Source organism: Hippopotamus amphibius, chromosome 8 (assembly GCF_030028045.1).
Source record: "Hippopotamus amphibius kiboko isolate mHipAmp2 chromosome 8, mHipAmp2.hap2, whole genome shotgun sequence".
NCBI lineage: Eukaryota > Metazoa > Chordata > Mammalia > Artiodactyla > Hippopotamidae > Hippopotamus > Hippopotamus amphibius.
In genome coordinates, this window is record NC_080193.1 from 112,027,586 (window position 1) to 112,053,262 (window position 25,677).

General features: G+C 42.5%; 1 protein-coding gene across 7 annotated transcripts in view; it reads right to left on the minus strand.

The window, feature by feature from the left end:
- MYO1B (myosin IB) overlaps positions 1-25,677 on the minus strand; it is a 182,898-nt gene that overhangs the window by 137,590 nt on the left and 19,631 nt on the right. For 3 of the 7 annotated variants that reach the window (XM_057744587.1, XM_057744586.1, XM_057744585.1), the window contains exon 2: positions 12,644-12,787. The exons of 1 other annotated variant lie outside the window; for it this stretch is intronic. In XM_057744587.1, coding sequence (XP_057600570.1) covers positions 12,644-12,778 — 135 coding nt within the window. In that variant the 5' untranslated portion in view covers positions 12,779-12,787. Of the gene's footprint in view, positions 1-2,954; positions 3,100-3,194; positions 3,320-12,643; positions 12,788-25,677 lie in introns of those variants that run through there. 3 more of the 7 variants (XM_057744590.1, XM_057744591.1, XM_057744588.1) reach the window with 3 other exon arrangements.

Below are 25,677 nucleotides of genomic sequence, written 5' to 3' on the forward strand. Positions count from 1 at the left end.
GTTTAAAAAATACTGCTACAGAGCACTTCTCAGTCTTTTAGTTGATGGCTTTGAGATGCCGATGAAAGCTAGGAACCTTCTCCCCACCAAAAAACACGCATACAACATGCATATAAAAGTCTGCATACAGTTGATATACCAGGTTAAGAGCTCCCACCCTAAGGAAAGAAACAAGGATCGCTAATGGAAAAAGAGACAGAAAAAGGAAAAAAAGAGAGAGAGAGAAGCAAGGGAAGAAAAAGGAGTAAGAAGTGATCAAAATAATTCTAAAAGTGTGAAAATGAAGAATCATTTAGAATAAGAGCCAACAGCTCAGCACAGCGGGCCCTGAGTGTTTTTGACATCACTGAGTCAGAACACAGCCTAACAATCAAGGGCTGAAATGAGAGATGGCATTCTGTTTTTGATGACAAGGACATATGCAATACATCTCGGAAAGATAATCTAACAAAAAAAGCTTTTTCCAAGTTAAATAGTGAAGCACAGTTTTAATATTTTGTGTGTCTCAATTATGCAGAACTGTATAATCATTCCTCCACAATGCCAGGTAAACGAAACGTTAGTACACATTCAGAAAAGTCACAAGAGTCTAGGACTTCCCTGGCGGTCCAGCGGTTAAGACTTCGCCTTCCAGAGCAGGGGGTGCAGGTTTGATCTCTGGCCGGGGAGCTAAGATCCCACATGCCTCATGGCCAAAAAAACCAAAACATAAAACAGAAGCAATATTGTAACAAATTCAATAAACACTTTAAAAATGGTCCACATCAAAAAAAAATCTTAAAAAAAAAAAGTCACAAGAGGTTCACATCTTTCATATCATAGTTCTTCCCAGGGCAACATTAAGATCTTTAGAAGCCCTAACCCTGAAACTTGACATTTCAATTCCCTGTATGAAATTGAAAATAAAATTATAACTAAACCATAAAATACACATAAGAAAATCCTATAATGACTTCTTTTCACCATGATGACCACCTGGAGGCTTCTTCTCAAATATCAAATTCTTCCAAAATATTTTTCAAGCCCCTGTTCTGCTGAGGCTCTAATAGTATCCCAGCTGCCTACCTACCAGCTTCTTATTTTCTTTAGAATAATGCATTTTAGCAATTTGTTTACAGTCCTGCAGTTAAAACTCATCCACACAGTTATTAAAGTTCTGGTATATGATACATACCTCTTTACTAAACTCTTCCTAAATCCCCATGAGACAGAAATGAAGTCTCCATGTCAAGTGTCCATAGCAACGGAGCACAAAGAAGTGAAGTGGTACGACCACATTATCTAACAAAAGTGGAATCAGGACGAGGAGCCAAGAGTCTGTTCTGTTTTCATCAGAGCACACAATCCACGCTGTCAGGCCTGGGAAGCTTGGCAAAAAGCGACCAAGAACACCTCCTCACAGGAACTTGTGTTGCACAATGCCTTACAACAGTGTCTTCACCTTTGTATAACAGAGAGCCACTCTGTAGGGCAGAAGCCTCTCTTTTGACTATCTGAGGAATGCTGAAATCCTTACACCACCAGGAATAAACAGAAAAGAAACGGGGAGAAAAGATCTAGTTACAGGGAAAATTTTTTATCTCAACCGAAAAGAATTTTTTTTTCAATGTTTATCCCAGCACATAAAGTGGTGCCTACATCTTGAAGAAATCAAGACATTGTGTCACAATCACCCTTTAACTTCAGAGAAGTGAATCAGAAAGGTGGCAATGCAACAGGTCATGTTTATTTAAATACCTTACTTATTGCTGATTATTTCATCTAAAATGTCATCAAAAAATATTCAAGAATATGTTGGAGTTCTCCAAGTCCCAGTCTCCAAGTCATGTTACTTTCACCTCTAAAGTAATAACAGTTCAAATCCAGGATGGATCAGGACTCAGGTAAAAATAACCTTTCACGTGGCTGCACAACCGCATTGATTACCTTGACTGAATTCAGGCTACCACCATTTAACAAGCAAGCAACAAATTTATCAAGACCCTTCTTTATGCAAAACATTGTGTCTGGCATAATGAAAATATAGGACGCACCTATGGCCTGTGCCCCTAGGAGATTATAATAGAGCTTAGGAGGTGAGACTGTATCATAAAACATAAAATGTAAGGGTTAACCACTCTAGGCACAAAAACAGATGAAACAGGATTTAAGTGACTCTTAGCTAAATGAACGCATTAGTCTTCGTATCTTACTGTCTAAAGGAGTGCTTCGGGTTTAAATAAAGGAAAGGTCACTGTCAACTGCAGAGGTCACTGTCAATTCCAGAGAAGTCGGAGAATTTGGGCAGGTCTAAAAGAATGGGCAAGATTCGGATAAAATAACATTCCCCCAAAGAACAGCATATGAGATTTTGGTTTTTAGGTCATAGCTGAACCCTGCCCTTTTTTAAAAAGTTTTGCTAAGATAGCTATATTCTTCAAAATGTATTTTTTTGAAGTATGAATTGCTACAGACTCAAAGCGGATATCTTTACACCCAGGTTCAACTGTAGCACTGTTCACAATTGCCAAAAGTTAGAAGTAACCCAACTGTCCACTGATGGATGAATGGGTAAACAAAACATGGTATACAGATACAATGAAATATTATTCAGCCTTTAAAAAAAGAGGAAATTCTGCACATGCTATAACATGGATTAAAACATGAACAGTGGCATAAAGGCCCACTCCCCCACATTTCAGACACAGGGAATGAAACAGCTTGCCTCGAGCAAAGACCTCCCGTGAATAACCCAGAAAATCAGACTGGGATCAAATCGCAGACAGTCTCAAACGTCCGGGTGAGCAGTCTGAGCTTCCGTCTGAAAGCAGTTTTGAAGTAAAAATCAGTGTGTGGGGTGAGGGGGTTACAGGATGAAACTGACTGAATCTGAACCCAAGTCATCCTGACTTAAGTGTTTTGGAGCTCTCTGCTCAGATTCTACGTCATACAGTATTACAGGGCTTCAAATGTACCTGAAATATTGTGGAAACCTTAGCTCCTAGTTGTCTGGCAAAGTTTTTCAGTTCTGTGTGAACCTGGGCACATTACTGGACCTCTCCAAACCCCGGTTTCATGATCTGGACAAGGAGGATGACACTGGTTCCTCCTCTGTCTAACCTGAGGATTCAATGAGATTGTGTGTTAAAGCACAAACCACCTGACACACAGCAAGCATTCCATAAATATTACCTAGTGTGATTATGGAAACTCACCGTTTGCCTCTGCTGGAATCTGTTCGCCACTGTAAATAGCCGTATCAGGCCTCGAAAGCCTACAACTTAGCATCTCGGCTACACTCATGGAGGAGTCCTAGGATGCCGACGTCTTACCAGATGGTCTTCGTATACAGAGAATGAATGAGTTATCAGAGGGGCACGTGCGGTACGTATGGTCTTAGTGAAGCGAGTATGAAAAGCCTGGGATACTGAGAAAATGGCTATACAAGACGAGCTGGTGGAATCTTCAGAAATGACAACATGCAATTCACTTCACAAGGGGGAACTGACCCTCTTCTTGGGTCTCGGATCCTGGGAATTTGATCACAAGACATCAAGACATTCTGTGCCACAGCGTTTTTAATTTAAGACATCTGTAAGATTTCCCAAACTCCCCTGAAGAGGGCTTTTGTCTTAACTGGTTTTTTTTTAAAAGACACAGTATGGTCTACCAAATGCTCTGGTTGGTTTTTCAGACACAATTCGAAATTGTGAGAAACTGCCTAAGTGAAAAATTACAAACATAAGGTCAATAACTGATTTAGGCTTATACCTGCGTCTTAAATCGAAAACAATGGAGCTCAGATATACACCTCACACCCCCACCTAAGAACAGATTTGTGATTCATATAACCAATAAATAACAGCCTAATTTTCACAGAGGAAGAAACGAAAGGCGTTAGGAGGTTTTAAAGTCTTGCCCAAGGTCTCCCAATGAGTGGCAGAGGCAGTTTCACACCAAAGCTCTACACCAAGGTCTGCGATGCTAGAATGGAGAAGTACGATTTGTCAGGCTCCGTCAGCCGCTGGGCACAGAGATGCTCTCATGTTACATCAAGTACCGGAAGTTTTACTGTAATAATCACACCCCCAGGAACCCCCCCTTAAGAACCCATCGCTAAGCTACAAGAAAAGCTGGGACCCAAGAGTGAGTACGGATGGGGGCAGGCTGCATTATGGAACAAAGCAACACAAGCGTGTGAAGACCTCCTTTCCAGTCCCAGTGTCAACTGCTCATGCCCTGCTCACGTTTCTGCTGCTTCTGGGCCTGCTACAGACGGGTCTTCTCACTTCCTGCTCCACAGCTGGCCTACTGCAAAGACTCTGCCTACACAGGGCCCCTCATGGCCTCACCACATCATGACTGCCAGCAACTGCGTCCATCGATGTTTTATTTCTTTCAGTATTTCTCAATTCAAAGTTTGAGGAGAAAACCAAGCCCTGTTCATCTTGTTATCTATGCTGTGCCAGAAATCACTGGCCCTAGATCAGGCAGGCTTGTCAGGCATGGTCCCTGTCAGTCTAGCCTGAGACATTCCTTAACTACCATCATATTATAATTCTTTGTTCCTGTGCTGCCTGCCAGTCATTTCAGACTATGAATTAGAGAACTATATATGAGTTCTATGCCACGGCGAAATACCGGCTAAAAATATCACCACAGCCAGCCTTTATTTCAGAGCAGGATAACACAACACTACCTTATCTTAATGGAAACAAACTCTGTAATCAACAAGTATTTTCCAAATATGTATCATTCTCCAGACCTAATAAGACTCTCTTAACTAAGGTACAGAGTGTCCTGTGTTACAGCTAAGCTACCAGCTACACATCTTGAAAATAATATTATGAGGCTGATTGAAAGTAGTAATCCAACAAAAATGAAATCTGTATAATGAATACCAAAGAAGGAGGGGCTAGGGAAAAAGTGAGGCGGGGAGAGGCAGAGAGTCATAGAAGGGGACAGGGAGAAAATTCTAATCTTAAGAAAATCTAGGCTTCCCTGGTAGCACAGTGGTTAAGAATCCACCTGCCAATGCAGGGGACACGGGTTCAAGCCCTGGTTCAGGAAGATCCCACGTGACACAGAGCAACTAAGCCCGTGCGCCATTACTACTGAGCCTGCGCTCTAGAGCCCACGAGCCACAGCTACTGAGCCCGAGTGCCACAACTACTGAAGTCAGCGCACCTAGAGTCCGTGCTCCGCAACAAGAGACACCACTGCAATGAGAAACCCATGCACACAACAAAGAGTAGCCCCTGCTCTCTGTTATTACAGAAAGCCCACGCAAGCAACGAAGACCCAACGCAGCCAATAAATAAAAATTAATTAAACAAAAGAAAAAAAAATCTCAGGGTCTGAAATCTTGAAGAAAAGTATTCTGGGTTTCCAAGTTTTCCAGATGGTCATGGTCTCGACCAGGTACTTCACTCCTACCACACGCCAAGCACTGGGCTAAAATGCCCCTTCATCTCCAACACAACTCAATTAAGATTCACAACACCTATGTTATAGATGAAAGATCTGACCTTCAAATACATTAATGGTCACAGTGGTTACGAGTGGCCAGGATACAACCTTAGGTCCGAATGCTAAAGGCCCATGCCTTTCCCAAGATGCCACACTGTGTCTCACCCTCCACCCTCTCCACAGCAGTGTTGGATGAACAAAATAGCCTCTCTTAAGAAATTAGGATTACCGTTAACACTTATCTGTACTATAGATGTAAGAGCAGAAATAGATGCATGTGTAGAGGGGAGGGACGCACTGGCCACGTGTCTCTCGTGCTGAATTGCTTCCTCCTCCTCTATTCTGTGCTCATAAAGGTAAAGGACTACATGCAGCTGTCAATCATCTGCCATCCAGTGAACAGGATGAAAAACAACCTCCTCCCAAGATCTTCTCCCACCTTCCAGAGAGGAACCCACCATCCTATTGGTTGCTATCACTTCTCTTTGACTAGGGAGTTCCTAGGACCTCAGCACTGAACCCACTGCTCCCTGTCACACTAGTTCACGTCACTGCACTGTTGAATGCTAACTCAGTATGTGGCGGGGATACTGATTATCACTTCGATTATTTGTCTGGGTTGTTGAGATTGCCTTGCTCCTAACCGACACACTGTTCAATATCGTACTCAATTATGCTGAACAGTACTTTGTAGGCTGAGAATGCTTCCCTATTAGTGGTATCACTGACGCACTTGGTAGCTGTAAATCCAGCAGGACTATTATTAAGAGCATGAACTACAGAGCCAGACTTCCTGGATGTGAATCCCAGCTCCATCACCTACTTGTTGTGTGACCTTAGACACGTTACTTAGCCTTTCTGAGCTCCAGTTTCCTCTTATGAAAAATGAAGATAATTTTAAAACCTACAGTGCATAAGACTCTAGTAAAACTTTGATAAAGAAGTACATGTAAAGTGTTTAGAATAGCATATTGTACCAATAAGGACTTAATACATGTTAATTGTCATTGTTGATCATTTTACCAATAAGAAAACAGTCTCCGAGGAGGTAAGGCACTTGTTCCAGGTCTCATAGATGGAAGAAGTAATGGAGCCAGGACTGGAGCTCAGGTCTTTGCTTCCTAGTACCTACCATACTGCCACCAAATGATGACACCTCTGCAGACCTGAGGTCAGGCCTTAATTTCTTCCAAATCAAACTTCAGGTATGGTTTCAATCTGAACATTTAAATTAATATATTACAAATATTATACAAATATATCAAGTACTATATAGTGCTACATGATGAAACAACTCTCTAAGCTTGGCAAATAATATAAATTTGTGTCCATTTTGCAAGTTCTAAGAGGAAGAATTTTTCCAATCACCAAAGGTTTTTAAGAGAGCCTAGGTTGAAACTGGCAAGCTTTTACCAAAAATGATTGTTTTGAAAAGTGTTATAAAACTGCCCAAGAGATAGAGTGTGCTCAGAAACTAGACACAACAGCCTCGTGATGTGCTGTTTTTCACCAGCTTTATCTAGCCTCCTAATGCTGTGACTCCATTCCAAACACCAAAGCCACACGCTTGAAAACACACACAATTTGTTCTCCATGTTTCCTTAACAGTGCACCTTTCCAATGAGCAGAGGAGGTTCAGTCTGCATATGGTGAGCCCCTCATACACAGTCAAGTCTAAGCATTTCATTTCACCAGCTCAGGAGTCCCTCCTCCTTCCCCTACTTGGTCAAGGTGGGAGGGGAGGTGGGTTTAAAGAAGATTCTTGTTTCACTCAAATTTGCTGGGCCTGGGTTCTCTGGGTAAAGGCCCATCCATCTAGATGAAGGAGAACCTTCTACTTCCAACTCTAAAACCAAAAAAATTTAATTTTTAATCAAACTTACATAATCTGGAAGATGACCCACCTAACTACAATTACTTCCAGAAATGGGACTGGGGGTACTGAGATAAGAAAATCATATTTTGATGTTATGTATCCCTATGCTATCTGATTTTTTTTCCCAAAAGCATTTGTTGCTTGTGTAATTTTTTTAAGGCTGTTTAAAGGAAATTTTAAAAAGAAAAAAATTTGGAGAACGTTTGGGTAACAGGAATAGCACTAAGCTGGACATTTGAACTCCAGCCCTGCTCTCTGCCAACAACCCCGTGAGCATGGAAAAGGGCCGAGCCCCTAACAAGATTGCAGTCCTGCTGACATGCTGATGACAGCCTGGTGAGACCCCAAGCAGAGGACCCAGCTAAGCCGTGCCTGAACGCCTGTCCCATAGAAAGACTCAGATAATAAATGTATGTTATTTTAAGTCACTAAGTTTGGGGCAATGTATTCTGCTACAAGAGAAAACTAATACATCATTTATACTAAATTCTCAGGAATACTGTTATCCCCAGGAGGTAGGAATTTTCATGAGTACAAATGAAAAGTGGTTTTGACACTTCAAATCAATATATAAATGTTAACTAGTATTCTTTTCATTTACTTTCCAATATTTTAAACCAAAGATACTATATTTGAATACCTTTCATAAAAGTATTAGAGCCCATCCTTATAGGGATTCTAATTCTACTTCTAAAATTTAAGACAATTTTTACTAGACTTTCCAAGCAGTCACTCTTACATCTACAATTAGCTTAACTTAAGATCCTAAAATTGGACTAATTCAGACCTCTATATCTGGAAGATCCCCACCTGACAATTCAGATAGAAAACAAACTAAATCTCCTTGTTAGCACCAAAAATACTTCCTTCCAGAGAACAGACACCTTGGTTCTTTAGCTTCCAAATTTGCCCTGGGCCTTGTTCTTGCCTAAATTGCAGCTTTCCTGTTCCTGAACAGAACCACAGTCCTGACCAGTCACCCTAAAAACGGAATCATGTCTGGCTGGGTCTCCCGCATTACAAGTCCACATGATATCCTGCCACCATCCCATCTGGCTGGGGGTGGGGGTGGGGAGGCCGGAAGACGGTCTGACAAAGGACAGAAAGAATACAGAAGAGCAGCGCTCGGGAATGTCACAACCAGCATTTCCCACCACGGACCCCACAGAGGCCGCCGCAGGAGCGGCGCGTCCCGCAGCGGGGCCCAGCCTGCACCCCACTCTGCCAAGAGGGAGGAATGGAAGCGGTCTCTGAGCCTCCACGTTACCCCGTCGGGCCAACATGCCCTCTATCTGTTCTCACCTGAGCCTCCTCCGTCGCCAATGGAACAGCCCTCCCGCAAGGACCACGTCAACGTCTGGAACTGTCAACTCTGCCCGGCTACAGATAGGGTGTTGAACCAACTCTGGGCTTTTTAAACAAGTGTGTGAACCCAATTTGAAGCAAACAACAGATACTCCTGAAGCACGCACTTTAGTATCTTTCATAAAAGTACTGGATCCTATTTTTATGGGGCACCTAATTCTTGTAGCAACTTGTAAAGGTCAAGACAATTTTTACCAGAGTTTCAAAGCAGTCCTTTTACAACTACAATTAGTTTAACATAAGATCCTAAAACTGGACTAATTCAGACCTCTGTGTCTAGATGATCCCCAACCTGACAATTCAGAAAACACACTAAAACTACTTGTCAGCACCAAAAATACTTCTTATTCAAAGAAGGGCTGCAAAGAGCAGAGTAGGTTAAAACAAAACCATACGCATTACAGAACAGAATAAAACTTTGAATGACTTTGGAAGCAAAGATTTCAACAAAATTTCCCTAAAGTGGACCGGCAGCAACTACCCCTCCTCCCTGTGGCCTGGGGCCCTATTTACTCTTCTCCTTTTCTTTTCTTTCTTTCTTTTTTTTTCTTCTTTTTTTTTTTTTCTTTTTTGGCCACACCATGCAGCATGCAGGATCTTAGTTCCTCAACCAGGGATCAAACCCGTGCCCCCTGTAATGGAAGCATGGAGTCTTAACCACTGGACCGCCAGGGAAGTCCCTAATCGTCTCTGCCATGAGGAGTTCCCAGGAGAAAAGTCTTGAGAAGTGTGCCTTTGGGTGCACCTTAAAGGTGCACATTGGAAGCTTAAAATTCCAATGATAAATGCTTCTCATGGGAGGTACCCTTCAGCGGGATAGCAGTACCAATAAAGCCACTTCACTACAGAATTCCCTGCCAAGCCTGTGAGGGGGTTACAGCAGAGGCCTCAACAGCATCCACTCCCCTTCCCTCTTCCTAGCATGTGGATAGGTATATTTAGTAGAGTATTCAACCTACTTACACACAACCCATCCACTCTGGAAAAAATTGACCCTCTCCCAATCCTAGGAGCAGACATTTTCTTAAGCCATCCAGCTCATTCCAGGCACCTGGTCACGGTCAGTGGTTTGAGGAGCACCTGTGACTCAATGGCCCACCCAGAGCTTGAGGTTTAGTATGACAGGATCACCAGGGATGCCACTTCCAGAATCAGCGGGAAGAGCCAGAGAATCACTGGGGGTTATAAATGCTCTAGAGAGATGAAAACTCATCTTGTGAGAACTCTGTGAAGGCAGGGACTGTTTCTCACCTCTCGATATGGTGGTGATGGAGGGGAAGGGTGGGTGGCAGGATGGAAGAACAGGGTCCCCTGACCTAAAGCTGGCTCACACAAGAGACTGCAAAGGCTCTGGGTAGACCCAGAGTTCTCAAGTCTGAACCAAGCATCCCTCTGTTCACTGGCTGCTTTACCAACCATGGCTTATGAACACACAAATGACTGTTCAATATGTTTGCATGATGGATCACTCGAGACCATCACACACTTTTATAGGATAAAATAAAGCTACGAGACGCCAACAGGGACTAGAAAATAAAAAATGAAAAAAAACTGTACCTTCTCTTCTTGGGAAAGAATTAAAAAACAAAGTGAAATACAAGATAGTAAAATTCTGCATGTCATTAACTTGGCCTTTGGCATCAGGCTAAACAATTTTGTAGCAACCCATAAACAAAAGCAAAGCAGGAATATTATCAGAATAAAGGCCAGAAACAGATTTCCCAAGGTTGGTATATACAACGTGTGGGGTTACAGAGGTGGGGTAATCAAATTTATTATACAGTATTTTTTTTTTAAATTACAAAACCAATATATGCTTAACTTAAGTCCTATAATACGGAGCTCTAAAAGAGTAATAACTCTTCCCCGTCCCCATAGCCTATCCCATCCCACTAAAGTTAGTGTGCCTAAACCCCCCCAATGCTGAAGTTAGCATGGTACTAAAGTTAGTATGCCTTTCTCTATGTTCATACAAATATGCAAAGATATGTACACATTCATAAACCCCCATTTAAAAAAAATAGGATCATACTACACACATTACCCTATAAGCTGTCTTTTTTTTTTTTTTTTGCTTAAAATAGAGAATGCCCAACCCTCCAATATGATATGTGTTAAAGTATCATGGAAAACATTGATTATATGAATATCTGGAAGCAGAGAGCAATTTACTGATTTTGTTTTATACCAGGAAGAGCATTCCTAAAATAGAAAACCAAATTATGTAAGGCTGAAACCCAGACATTTCATCTGCTAAAGACTCATGAATGTTAACACTTGGCATTTTGTTAAAAAGGAGATTGTTTTATTTTTAGTGGGCACAACAAATCAGGTATTTGAATGCATGTAATGTTCTACTCTCCATCCTATTCTCAATTCATCGGAAAGTGAATTGTGCCTCTTAGAGCCAAAAAGAAAAATGATCGGCCAACGTTGGTTAGGATATAACTGATTCTCCTATCTCCATCTCAAAGACCAATGTTTAAAGTCTGTCTTTTATTTGCTATCAGACCACACTTTCAATGAAAGCTGCAGAACCGTGAGGTTTTCCCACCTGAAAGCTGAACTGCTATACTTTGAGGGAAGCTGACACGGGGCCTCACTGCCAAACCAAACAACACCTCTCCCGTGCTGTACAGCAGCAGCGTTTTATGCCTCTTCCATCTGAATCAGCAGTTTACATAACTACACCTCTGAACTTAATTGAGTAGCCAGTTACCAAATTAATATTCCAAAGCAACATCCACATATCTCATGTTACTGTCAACCTCCCCCTACCTCCAACAATTAAATCAAGAAAGATGAAAAGTTTAATTCCCAGATGGTGACTCCTATTTCATTAGGAAATTAATTACCCAAAGTTATCCTTGAAACATCATTGCCTATCTGCAAAGGAAAGCTATATGTGACATAAAATATAGCTTTGCATACAATTTTTTAAAATATATTAGTTCCACAAAAGTTATAATCAGTTATGTTCTCTCTTTTTATTTGCTTATATTTCCTCCTACTGTTCCCACACTGATAGACAGAAAAACATGAAACATGTCCCAATAATCCAATTCACATCTAGACACCGATACACTACAAAATGGGGGGAAGAGAACTCAGAAACAAGGCAGAATCTATTAAAACTACTTCCACCCAATCCATCCGTTTCTTTCTTGGCTGCTGGTACAGGGAATTAATGCCCCATTTCCACGGTTTAGTTAACATGTCTCTACCTGAAGAGATGCAAATTTCTGTGCTTTTTGCAAATTTCAGAAAAGTTGCATATAAAAGCATTTTTTACTTATGTTTTAAATATATTTAAGAAACTTGACAGAGTAACACTGTGAAACCCTGTATAAAGAATTTTTACAGCACAAAATTCTCCTACTGTACATATTTACATGTTTTCATTTTTGTGTCTGACATGATACTTTTGTATAGCAGGACATGACTATTCCCAAATCTCCAGGGACCAAACACATATTGGTATTTGGCATCTGGTAATTTGCTCCTGTCTCTACTAACAACAAAACTCAAGAAGGTTTATGTCTTTTTTGACAGTTCACTGCCTTGCATTTTAATAGGTAGCTTCTCAAAGGTTAGACTGCTAACCTTATGAAGGTATCCTAGAAGATGCCTATGGATTTCAAACTTCCTCCTGAATATATGTTCCTCAGAGGGCAGAACTGTCTTCCACTTCTTCAGAACGCCCCTGACACCCACTGCAATACACTGCTCTGTGGCCCTCTACAAACACCGTGTGGAAAGCAGACTCACTCGACTCTAATCGATACTATTCACATGCCCAATAAGCAAACACAAAACCCTTTCTGAGGGTATAAACAAATGCCACTGGACTCCAATAAACAGAAAAAGGAGAGAAGAGTCTGAGGAAGAGAAGCCAGCTCTGTGCCACAAAATGCAAAGTCTAAACCCCCCAGATGACCTTCTGAGCACACTCACATATATCTCATTGTGGTCAAAGCGCTTCTTGAGATTGTTGATGACGGTCTCCTCAGTGAGAGGTTCCAAAAGAACCATATCTCCAACTCCAATCATATTGTCCAGAAGTGATGTTTTCACCTCCATTTTGGCCATAGTCTCTTGCTGTAGGAAAGAGGGAAAAGGGGACAATTTAAATGAGCAGGATTATTTCAGATCGGTTCTTAGCACCAATGGAAAAATGAAATACTGCTAGCTTCAAATGGCCTTCACCTGCCTCACCAATATTGAAACCTCCCCTCCCTACAACCTACGTCAGAAGACTCTGCGGGAGCTACAGCCACTGCCAAGCCACTAGAAGCCCCATTTGCCAACCTGCTGCCACAAACAAACCTCCCTCCCAGTCATCATCCCAAGCAAAGTCCATCTACAGAAAGAGCCACTACGAAGCTAGGTCACCATCTTCTTTTTTAGACCATCCCCTCTCCCCAGCCAGAAGTTGCAAAACTCTAGCAAGAGAACCCAACCCACCCCTTTCCACCAGACCTTGCCTACCAATGTCAGACTTGAACCCACACGAACCTGCTGCCCCAAGACGGCATCCCCCAGTATTCCATGATGAAATGCAGAATGCCATTTCCCAGGAAATAATGTGTAAAAAATGATGCTAACATTTACTGAGTACTCGCCACATATCCGATGCTATATCAAGAACATGCCATGCATTAATTACTTTAATCCCCACAACTCTATGAGGTAGGTTATCATTACTCCTGTTTTAAGATAAGGAAGCTCAAGAGAGATTAAGAAATTTTGCTTAAGGTTAGTTAGGAGTATGTTACACTTCGTGCTAAAAGAACTCAATCACCACTTATAACACTACAGCTATGGGGAGAAATTTCATTCCAAGAGTCAACACTGACTTGAAAAGAATACACCCCACTTGAAAATCAGAGGTTGCCTCTATAATACAACCTGCCAAGAGTGACCTCAATATCCTTAATGCTCATTCCAACAGACACACGGCTAGAACAGCAAAATCAAATTAATATGCAACGAATAGACCAGAAATGCTAGTTTCCTTTTAGCTCAATGCGAAACCTACCAAGTGGAAACACAAGCACACTGCAAAGGCAGCAGCGGACCCCCACTCTAAAGTGCATGGTGCCACCCAAGAGCAGAATGTTAAATGCCCATGGCTTCAGATCTGATCACTGTCAAGAGTACTAAAATTCTTCAATCATCTGAATGTAAGAGAGTGTGTGTGGAGTGGGGTGGGGTGGGGTGGGGTGTGTGTGTGTGTGTGTGTGTGTGTGTGTGTGTGTGTGTGTGTGTGTGTGTGTGTGTGTGTGTGTGTGTGTGTGTGTTATGTTGCTTTCTCTAATATCACCAGGATGTAGAACTAAGTTCATCTGGGCCATTCCCTCTAAACACTTCCAAGGCAGAAGTCAATTTTGTTTAACTTCAGTATAACTAATACTAAGTAATATTTCAGGATTAATAAATACTCACCTATATTCATGCCCCTAATACTGAGAGGGAAGTACATTTAATTCTTTCCATGAAGGAGTCACTCAAGCATCCTATATCTTATAAAGGTCAGCCTTCTTGCTTAAGACTTAGCAATTTAAATACACGTCCTCTGTTCTAGCCTAGAACATCTAGTAGGTCTCTTAGAGGCAAAAGAAATTACATTTAGTTGGGCTATTTTAAAGAGAAATGGGGAAGGCCGGGAATTAAAGCCAAAAAAAAAAAAAAGAGACCAAGAAGCAGCAGCAAGTTTCTCTCATAAACAAAAGCAACCAATAAGGAGGTATTTAACATTAAAAAGAAGAAAAACAGTTAACTTTTTTGTTAATATGTCTTTTTTAATTTCATGCCAGCTGCACCTGGAATAAATACCCGCAGGTATCGCTAAAACCCAACAATAGCCGCACCGAGAATGGTTTCACGCACCTTGAGTTAGGCCAGATCTTTTAAAATAAACCAGGTGCAGGCAGGGGCACTTGCCACTCTCTAAAGATGCAGCAGAAGCCAGGGAGACAGCTGGTCCCATGCCAAGTCCATGGAAAGACTTGTACAGGAACAGGAACGTGAGTGCCCAACCTTTGTCACAATAAGTTAACATTTAAATCAAATTTCAAGTTCTCAGACTTGAGAAATGCCAAAAGCACTCTAGCTGCGATGCATTACATATAATTTGGCAGATGAGGGGAAAAGGCTTTGGGATTAAGGGGGAAGTCAACCTGAGAAGAGTTTCAAAAATAACCACCTCAAACCAGCAATTTAAATTAAGCCAAGAGGCCGAATGGGAACTCTTTGCCCCAGGGTAGATTCCTGTATATAAAGTCTATTTATGGAAACAGCTGCAGAAAGACAAGAGCTTTGCTGCAGGTAACAGTAATTAAGCAGCCAATCTCTCTCTGTAATTAAATCTGCTTCACCATCTTTTCAAATACAAGGTTCAAGCAAGAGTATGGGTTCTAATTTTTACACTTCTGCCCCAACTTTATAACCCGAAGGGCGGAAGAGGGCAAAACAAATGCTGAGTTACAGGCAGTGGGTGAAAGTGAAAAACCCTGAAAACACAACTTTTGCAAATCAAAATACAACAATAAAGTAAACCAACCGGAAAGGTGATACCAACGTCCACTTAGTCATGCCAGTTTTGTTTCATATCCGTTTTTTTACTTTTTAGCATCTAGGTACTTTGTGGGATGGAAACAATGACACTCTCCCCCTCATTCTCATTCTTCGTGAAAATGGGACACTGAGAAAATGGCATAGAGATACTTCCTACCTTCACACAAATGGACCAATTTCCCTTATTGTGCCTGCTATCTCCAGACCTGGCTGGTTCACTTTGACATTTCAACGAAATTAGTCTCTAAATTTTGTTAAGTCAAAAAAAAAAATGATTTGTTTTTTTCTCAGAAAGAGCAATACTAACCACAGGAACAAATTTCAGAATCCTTGCTAACTCAAAGTTTCCATAAGCTATCAGAAGACTTCATATGGGAACGTATGTAGAGTGTGCTGAGGACACTTTGTGTGACTCGTAGATGTCCACTTGCACCCTTCCCAAGACCCCCAGGAGAATCCACCTTGTTCCAGGGAAGCCAATTTTATTCCGTGCTCCAGAAATGTAGCATGTGATCTACACTAAGGCGATCAACACATTTCCATCTCCCAGCCACTATAACTGATTCAGGGCTGGTCATATAACTCAGCCTGAGGCTTTGGCTTGGAATATTAGGACAAAGGTCCCATCGACCTCTGGGTGGCATGATTTACAGATGTGATACTTGGAACTGCTGCAACCATGTCTGCTTTCATGAGTGGGCTAGTCTGAGGAGGAAAACATAGAGGAGGGCAGGGAATAAAAAATAACCTGATGACATCACAAGCCTCTGGATCGAATTGCACCTGAAGCCTGCCCCACAGCTCTCAAGTTTTCAGTCACGGAGGCCAATTAATTCTCCTTATTGTTTAAGCTGTTTGAGTTGGATTTTCTATTATTTGCCTCAGAAAGCATCCTACCCAATAAAAGAAGCTGGCACAGGAAACGGAGTGTTGTAAGAAACATACTAAAGAGCATGGACCGGCTGAGCCAAGGTCACAGGGTGGAAGCATAAGGATCTACTTGCTCTCTCGAACTGGCAAGATCACCTTTGATATTTAACAGAGAAATGGCTGATTAAATCACGATCTGTTGTGCCTTAAGACATGGACCTTGTGCCTGCAACTTGTGAAAAGTCAAGAAAAAAAATCAGATGCCAGAGTATGTGTTCGCTGCTTGTTAAGGATCTACGAGAAAAAGGCATGCATGCTGTGAAAATGGTTCGTCTGAAAGCCAGAGAGAACATATGATGCTGCTGCTAAGAGGAGTCACTCTGCTTGGGGAGCAGAGGACGCAGGGAAGTCCTCTATCCCAAGCACCAACTGTTTCATCTCTACAGCCTGAGAAAAGGCTGGAACCACGAGCATGAAGATGGAGTGCAAGGGAGGTATCACCCACTCCACTGCTTCTTAAGCGTCTTAACTTCTCCCAGGTGGATTCCATTAACCAAAAGCTAAGGCATTCTGCAGAGCACCAAGGCCAGGTCCAATCGCCCGGAGACAAGTTCTCAGATCAAGTTTCTAAGTTCAAAACATTAGGGCTTGGCTGTATATCTTGTTTTGGTTATTAGTCCCTGGAAGCAGATAAACCTTGATAGCCAACAACATTTTTAAGGGATCTATACTGCCAAAGAAGTCTGGCTGACAGTGACTTACATATGAACCTCCAACTCGTAAAACAAGCAAAAACAAGAACTGCTGAAGCATGACAAAGCCACCATTTCCAACGCTTCACTTAGATGGGGCCACAGAAGACAACGGACAGAGGAGCTCTTCTTGAGAACCTCTGGGGAGGGGGTGGCTCTGTTTTCAGCCATACAGGAAAGAGTTGCATTATGTTGGCTGGTGCATCTTATTTTCCTAAGCCTACGTATGGAAAGAAAGGCATATGTGACTGTTGGGCAGCCAAAGGGGAGACCCACAGTAAACATGTGTCTTTTCTTTTTATACACCATCCAGTATATAATCCTTATCCCTATCTGCACTGCATCTCCCTTTCAGGGAGTCCCAGTTACTTTCTGACAATGAGTAATCTAGTGAGAAGTCATACCCAGTTCCCACAACAGAATTCGAAGGAGAGAGCTTTGCTCTCTCCACCCCAAAGAACACGGCTTACGCACAGCCAATGACATCCTCCTGTGATGTGGAGGCCCGGGTCACGATGACCGCTGGTGGGGATGGCTGGGGTACACTCATTACTCACAGCAGCAACAGCAGCCGCGAGAAGACCAGGTGGTTCCTACGCCAAGGCTTCTGTGCGGATCCTGCGGCCCAGCCCTCCCGTCTCTCCTATCTTCTAAGCCTGTATTCTTTCTGGTCCTCCAACCTCTCTGCAGTTCTGTGAGTCTCTACATCCTTCCTGCATTGCAAGCAACTAAGCTCCCTCATCGACATGAACACTAAGCACTGTGCCCAACATACAGTATTAAATCACAGTTAGATCTTCAATATGAGGTGTACCTAATCTTTTTCTCCCAATCTTGGTGACAGCAATCTACAAAACACATTCACTGGCAGAGCCCTCGGAGGAACCACAGAGGAGCCTGGAAGCAGGGCCTCTATCTGAGCGTGCAGATTTAGCCCAACCACCAGCCCACCTGATACGAGGTGACTCCATGGCTGCCCCAGCGCTTGCCATCTGTTTGTCCATCCAAGAAAAAACAAAATATATGATCACAACCATTCTTTCCCCCCACCTACTCTCATCTCGAAAGCTTCTAAAATCACTACCTATATTCCAATGTACACCAATTTATTTACTGGCATCTTCTGCAGTATAAAAATACCATTTAAAATATTGAAAGCATCATTTCAAAAATTCCTCAAAATCCAAAAGAGAATGAAACATAAACATCCCATAGCATCTTTTTTTTAAGATTTTAATTTTTTTAATATATTTCTTTTTTTTAAATAAATTTATTTATTTATTTATTGGCTGTGTTGGGTCTTTGTTGCTGCATGTGGGCTTTTTTCTAGTTGTGGAGAGCAGGGGCTACTCGTCATTGTGGTGCACGGGCTCCTCACTGCAGTGGCTTCTCTTCTTGTGGAGCACAGGCTCTAGGTGGGTGGGCTTCAGTAGTTGTGGCACATGGGCTCAATAGTTGTGGCTCACAGGCTCTAAAGCACAGGCTCAACAGTTGTGGCACACGGGCTTAGTTGCTCCGAGGCATGTGGGATCTTCCCAGAGCAGTAATCGAACCTGTGTCCCCTGCACTGGCAGGCGGATTCTTAACCACTGTGCCACCAAGGACGTTCCCCCATAACATCTTAAAATGCCACCTGTAACCTAACACTTAAACGCGAGTAGCCGACCCAGTCCCAACCTTAAATTTCCAGCCACCTGCCGCATTAACGTCATCTACGGTCGGGAACGTCAAGACTAGCACTCCCCAAGCCAACAGCCCCACACAGACGCGGCCAAACCTGATGGCACATCCTGATGAAGAGCATGGCCATTCTACTCTTGATATCAAAGCAGCAACACTGCAAAGCTGCTGCAGATTCATCGCTAATTTAATAACGACTAATAAGAGACGCAGTTTTAACTGAAATATAGCATCTGGTGGTCTCCCATGTTATTCAAAGGTCTCAGAGTGCCACAGATGAAAAAAATAAAGTATATTTTTAAGTTGAGACAGTTTTACCACTGAATTTGATAGAACACACAAATCAGAGCTGAGGTTGCAACAGTTAACAGGGATTAATATTAAGCTATGAACACAATTTTAAATTTGAAGGAACTTTGGGCTACAAACTACTATTATATAAAATAAACAACAAGGTCCTACTGTATAACACAGGAAATCATTCAATATCCTGTAATAAACCATAATGAAAAAGAATATACATATATAAGTGAATCATTTTGCTATACACCAGAAAAAACACAACATTGTAAATCCACTATACTTCAATTTAAAAAAATAATAATAAATGATGGGAATTCCCTGGTTGTCCAGTGGTTAGGACTCGTGGCCTGGGTTCAATCCCTGGTTGGGGAACTAAGATCCCACAAGCCACTTGGCACAGCCAAAAAACTAACTAAATAAAAATATATATATTAATAAATAAAATAAACAAATTTGAAGGGACTTTTAAAGCAAAACCATAAAAGTCACTTGCAGGAAAACAATGAAAGCAGATTATCTACTGCTTTGGTGACCGTAAATAAGGACGTTTGAAACATGTCAATTGTAGTGTCATTAGCGATACACATCAGAGGCAGCACCTTCAGGGAGTCTTCTCAGCATAGTAACAACTTTTCTCATTTGACCTGCGTTCCCCTCATTAACCTCCTTGTACGGTGGTCATGTATGCATCACAGCCCCTTTTCTGGAGAATCAGCTCCTTGGCGTCAGGAGTCACCCTTATTCATCTTTATTTCCCCAAAGGCACAGTGCACAGCCTCTGGCACATGGCAGGCTTTCAGAGAAACACAAAAGGAAAACAAGTATGCAAATTTACGGTTGACAACTGCGTCATCCAACAATGCACATTCTCACAGCTGCCATCCTCGGTTGGTTGGTTCCGTCACAGCCGACCAGAAGGCAAAATAATGACCGAGGCTTCAAGCCACTTTGATCCATTCCTCTAAAAACATAATACTATCAACAAAGGACAGGAAACAGAATTGAGCTATTTGGCTCCCAAAGAGATCGCTAATGCTTTTAAGAATAATATGAGAATCACATTTAAGTAAGAAAACAAGGCCAATGGGGCAAGACTGCATGAACAAAAATAAGGCTCAGAAAATCCTGATGGCAAAACAAAGGCAAAAGAGGGGCTAAGTCTACAGGACGTGGTTCATTACCTAATATAATGGGCTGACTGAGGAAAACTGGAATTTTCTTCCTAGATCTTTCAAAATAGCATGGAATCTCATCTCTGAGAAGAGTCTGATTAAATTTCCATTCAACTCGGTTCAACCACCATTTACAGTATTGAGCCCTGCTGGTCCCTGGCATTGTGCTAAGTGCTAGGGACACACTGAGAATAACCATGGTATCTCCCCCTCCTCCTATACACGCCCCAGGAGCTCACAGCCCAGTAAGAGTCAAGACCAAACAACAGACCATTTTTGAAATTTAAAATGACCCTTTCAATGATTGAAAGCAATACATGTTCACCATTGGAAAAAAAAAATCAGAAAATGTAGATGTGCAAAAAGAACATAAGCCAAATCCAACACCCTCATGTTTTAGTTTAAATCCTTTTGGATTCACTAGAATCCTTACAAAACCTGATTGTTATAACCAATGAATTGGCCATCATTTCTGGCTTTATACATTTGGAGATATATATATATTTCTGCCTCAGGTAGGAATGTGAAATAGATCCACAGGAGCTATGAAACTGTGGAGCTACACCAATAATATCCCCAACACTTTTAAATTCAGCCAAATTGCATGGCCATCTGTCCCTTTGTTCTTTACCCTCTCCCCACCCCCAAATTAGCAACCCATATTATCAACAGCCTGCCCACCAATCATCTCTACCACTTGGCTGTGTCTAACATCTCAATACACGTCCAAAACTTGCCTCTTGTATCATCACACTCCAAAATACAAGAAAACAAAAACAAAGCAAAACTCTCTTACTCCCCCTAAATTCCACAAAGTCACAAATTGATCCAGTTTCTCATCCTTGGCCTCTCCCTGTCTCTTCCCTCCCCCACAGCCAAACTATTTCCCTGATTATTTTCAGGGAAATCACTCCCAATCCACCCCTTTCCCGCCCTTCCCCACCGTGACTGCCCCAGCTCAGGCTTCATTTCTCACCCTGAAGGCAACAGCCTCCCAAGTGATCTGAACCACAGCTTCTACCAGACCTCTCCTTCCCCCATCCAAGGGCCACACCACCCAAGCTGCCTTTCTAAAATCACAGTCTGATTTAGATAAGCCCTGCTTTAAATCCTTCAGTAACTCTCCAGTGTCTTTAAGCTGATATTCAAATTCCTTAGCAGATGCTCAAAAAGATGAAACAGAGAATTGCCATAGGACCCAGCAGTTCTACTTTAGGGTATGAAAGCAGGGACTCAAACACCCCCGTGCAAAGCAGCATTATTCACAAAACAAAATGTGACACATACATACAATGGAGTATTACTCAGCCTTAAGAAAAAAGCAAATTCTGACACATGCTACAGCACAGATGAAACCTGAGGACAGTATACGAACTCAAATAAGCCAGTCACAAAAGGACAAGTACTGCATGACTCCACTTTTATGAGGTCCTAGACCAGTCAAATTCATAAAGACAGAAACTAGGATAGTGGTTACCAGGGTCTGAGGGAGAGAGAACGGGAGGCTGTTGTTTACCAGGTATGTGGTTGCACAATAATGTGAACGTACTTGATGCCACTGAACTGTATGCTTAAAAAGGTTAAAAAGGTCAATGTTACGTTGTGTATATTTTACCACAATAAAACAATTCCTTATCAGGGATGACATGACTCCGCAATGGGACTCCAGCCTTCCTCCTAGGTCTCATCTCTCCCAGACCAAACTCCCCCACCCTGTAAGGCAAACTTCACATGAAGGCCAACCTGGGACAGACAGAAAAGCTGCTTTAGATCCTGACAGTGGTTCTAGCTGTAGGCCTTTACTGTACAGGTTCAGCTGAGCTGCTTGTCTTAAAGAAATCCCCCCGACTTAAACCAGTGTGAGCAGCCCTTCCCCATAGGCAGCGTGCTCTGAGCAAGCCCTACTCCTCCAGCACAGCTGTCAACTTGCTGGTCGCCTCCGGCCCCTGGAGAAGGGCTGAGCTCCCCAGGTGCGCAGGCCCCGCTGCCTGGCTGAGGGGCTGGTGCACAGGGCGCTGACGTGTGGAGCAGGTAGGCAGAGGCACACGACAGTGACACAGCCCATCCTTCCTTCCAGGGCTGTCTCCATCACCTCTACCCTTCCTATCAGAGAGCCTCACTTGGTTCACCAAGAACATGAAAGATTGTGAAAGACTCAGGTTAGAAACTGACTGCCAGGACACTTTCTCAGCATTTATGAAGCAAAGGGCAAATGGAATGAAAACCGCACTCTTTAGGACAACTTACTCAAGTGGCATCGCACTCAAAGGAGAAGGGGTTAGTGGGCCACACAGAGACACATGGGGTGCTTCGCAAGGCTCCCCCGAGTATGAGAAAGTGGGCCGTGACGTGCATTTGCAAAAAGACTCAGATGATGCCTCTTTTCACTCCTATCAACACACGTCCTTAGAGAAGTTTATATAGGGTATGTCAACCCATGGCATTTACTTCACAGAGTTATCTGATTTTCCAGCCCTGTATTCCAATGTTAAAGCTACTACACACTGAGGTTTTACCCACCTTTCTCTAAAGCTTTTTGTTAAGAATATTTAACACACTGCTAGTAGGAAGGCTTCTGTTAGAATCTTGGATTCAGGGAAGAAACAGGCCCAACTACTGGGCAGTTTCCATATAATAATTGTCTTGAGTTCAAACTGCACATGAAACAAAGGACCTTAAATTATCAGGCAATGATAAAATGGAATAGATTTGAACTGGGAATGAAAACAAACAGCTAAAAGCATACGGAAGCCCATAAGCCATAAAGCCAGACTCAAATCTTAAAAATCTCTGTGAATGGGAAAGACAATTAATGCAACATTCTGGGTATCTAAGAGTTCACTCCCCAGAGGGTACCTCTGAATAGGCAGAGATGGGCCAGGAACCACTCAATGTCAATGTCAAGGTTTGTTTCTGTCTGGGTATAGAAATGCTGCTCTTATTAACCAAAGCCATCAACCAGGAGCTGGGTTACCCTCAACCCCATGCAGAGTCCAGCTATTAAGGATTTGAAATTTAGCTCTAGATAGAACTTTATAATTCATAATGTGACGGGTTTAAAAAAAAAAACGTTTTTTTCTAACTGTGCAAACGACAAATGTATTATCTAGACTAATAAAAAAGATTTTTGAGTCAAAAATAACTGGCTGCTATGACAACATTGAAGATTCTGGATTACAAGCTACCAACCATCTCTTCTGATGTATGAGCAAAATTTCTTAGGATCCCAGGCAAAACCTTCTTTTAAGAGAGAGAGAGAAACGGACCCAGGAGATGTTGCACACCTGGTCTCTGGAAGAGCCAGGGTGAGGAGGAAGCTTTCCTAACCGGTCTGAGAGTGGGCGTTCACACTTATTGTACTACACACAGCCTTCAGTCTAATTCCTAAATTACCAAACTTCACAATACCCCACCCACAGTTTTTAAAGAGAAGCTTTCCTTGGGAAAGAGTAACTTTCTACAGAAGTTTAGTAGCAACAGTTTACAACTGAGAATTCCCTTTTGATTCCCTATTCCACCCCAGCATGGAATAGGACAGGCTTTGAATCACTGACCCAAGCTCAAATTCAAGGGAATTCTTTTCTGGAATTCAAGTGTCTGATCTAAAAATTCACGGATGACAGCATCCACTCCACTTTCTTTTTTGAGAAAGCAAAACCTGACTCCCAGAAGGCTCTCAACAGATGCTACTTCCCTGCTTTCGCAATGCCCATTTCTTCTGATTCTAAAGAGCTCCCCTATTCTTCCCTGCTGTTTTCTGGCAGGTATGTCCAGGTAAATGACCTTGAGCATTATCCCATTTGAAACAGACATCCCTTGGAGTTCAACACCCTGAGGAGGAATGCAGCCAACATCACTGTCCCCACCCTCTCTGCAGAGAATGCCACCGGCCCCCAAGACTGGGCCTGAAAGCCACTCCCAGCCTTCCCCCTCCACCCCTCCCCCAACCGTGGCACCCCTCGCCAGCCAAAATCCTAGACGGTTGAGAACGGAGGGCAAGCCACCCTGGCTTTAGGGGGAACCTATGGTCATGCTGTCCTACTCACTCTGGACGTTACGAGAACTCATGAGCTAACGTCTGAAAAGTCCTATTAGGTCCTGCGGCACAAAGTAGCCAAAAACTATAAACCACTGTTATAGCCAGAAACACAAACTCAGCTGCACTGGGACGTGCTAATTATGACCCATAGGCCCCTCCACTGGTTCCCTCATGGCCGATTAAAAACAATCCCAATAAGTCCAACGTGTTTAGATTGGCAAGCCTGACACCCTGGAACCTCTAGGTGAACGTAAAACAGCTCACGTGTAACTGGCACACCTGACAGCCCTGATTGGTTCCTGGCTGGTGCACAAATACACCCAGTGGTTATTAAATAGAATACAGCCACCAGAGGAAAACCAACCTTCCTTCCAAATGAATTGGCTTGCTAATCAGAGGGTCCCAGTCTCGTCCCACATGCTAATACCCTCACCCAAGGCCTCCTGTCCTTGTCCCCTCCCTCTGCTTACATGGCTTGTAGAGTCAGTCTTTGTGTTCTCTTTATACTTGATCAGACCATCCAAGCACTTAAGATGCTCCCTTATAATTCAAAGTACGGTGATGTGCGCTTGGGAGCCACACATGCAGGGCTTCTTGTACCTATCAGTTCAGGGGTCCCTATAAATCAGTTTCTGAAGACATCTGGCTGAACAAAGATGCTCACAGAAAATAGCCAGGGGTACAGCCGAGCAAAACTACCTTCTTTAAAAAAGAAACCTGCCAGTTATTCAGGCTCTTTTCAGTGACAATGGAGGGAAATGTATTAAATTTAGAGCACTCTTTGGGGTAAGGAAGCAAGTTATCTCTCCCGGAAATGTCAGCTGTTACATTTTTGTAAGAGACCAGAGGTTGGAATGACCACCACAGTGGCTCCAGAAAAAAACCCACAAGTGGCACATTGCAGACTCAGCTCTGCAGCTAGCGCGCAGTGAGACCCGGGGCACACTGCCACGCTAAGCCTCAGTTTCCCCACAAAGGGGTCAAATACACCATCTCCTAAGACCCGGTCCCAGCTTCCATCATTAGTGATTGAACAAAAAAAGCTCAACCCTGGAAAGACCGACTTCCTTCATTTTGGGGTGAGCCAGCATCCTGGATCTGGTTACAAACAACGTTAAAAACCAAAAATGCCGGTCCAAAAGAACTTTTCCCAGGGACATGTACTCTGAGGTCAAAGGAAAGCAGCTCGCTTTATTCTGACCTCACCAGCAAAAAAAAAATGTATTAAGGGTCTAACCATACACAGCGCAGAAAGAAATGCACAAAATCAACAGGATTATCACCAGTAAAGGCATCGAGGCACATGTGAATGTGTTCGCTCTGTGTTTACAACTGCATGGTTAGTTGCAAAATGGCATTGGCTGTTTTAACAAATGTATCTCATTATGAAAACAAGAAGTGATCTAAAATTACAAATTAAGAAACCTATACAGTAAAAGAAAAATATGCATCGCTCAACAGTACATCTTCAGTAATGTCTCTGTGACTGTGGTTAAGAAAAAGTATTTTTGGAATAATAAAAATTCAAAAGCTTCCCCAAGCAGTTATCCACTAAAATAAAGTCTAATACACTATGTAATCAAAGAGAGAGATGTT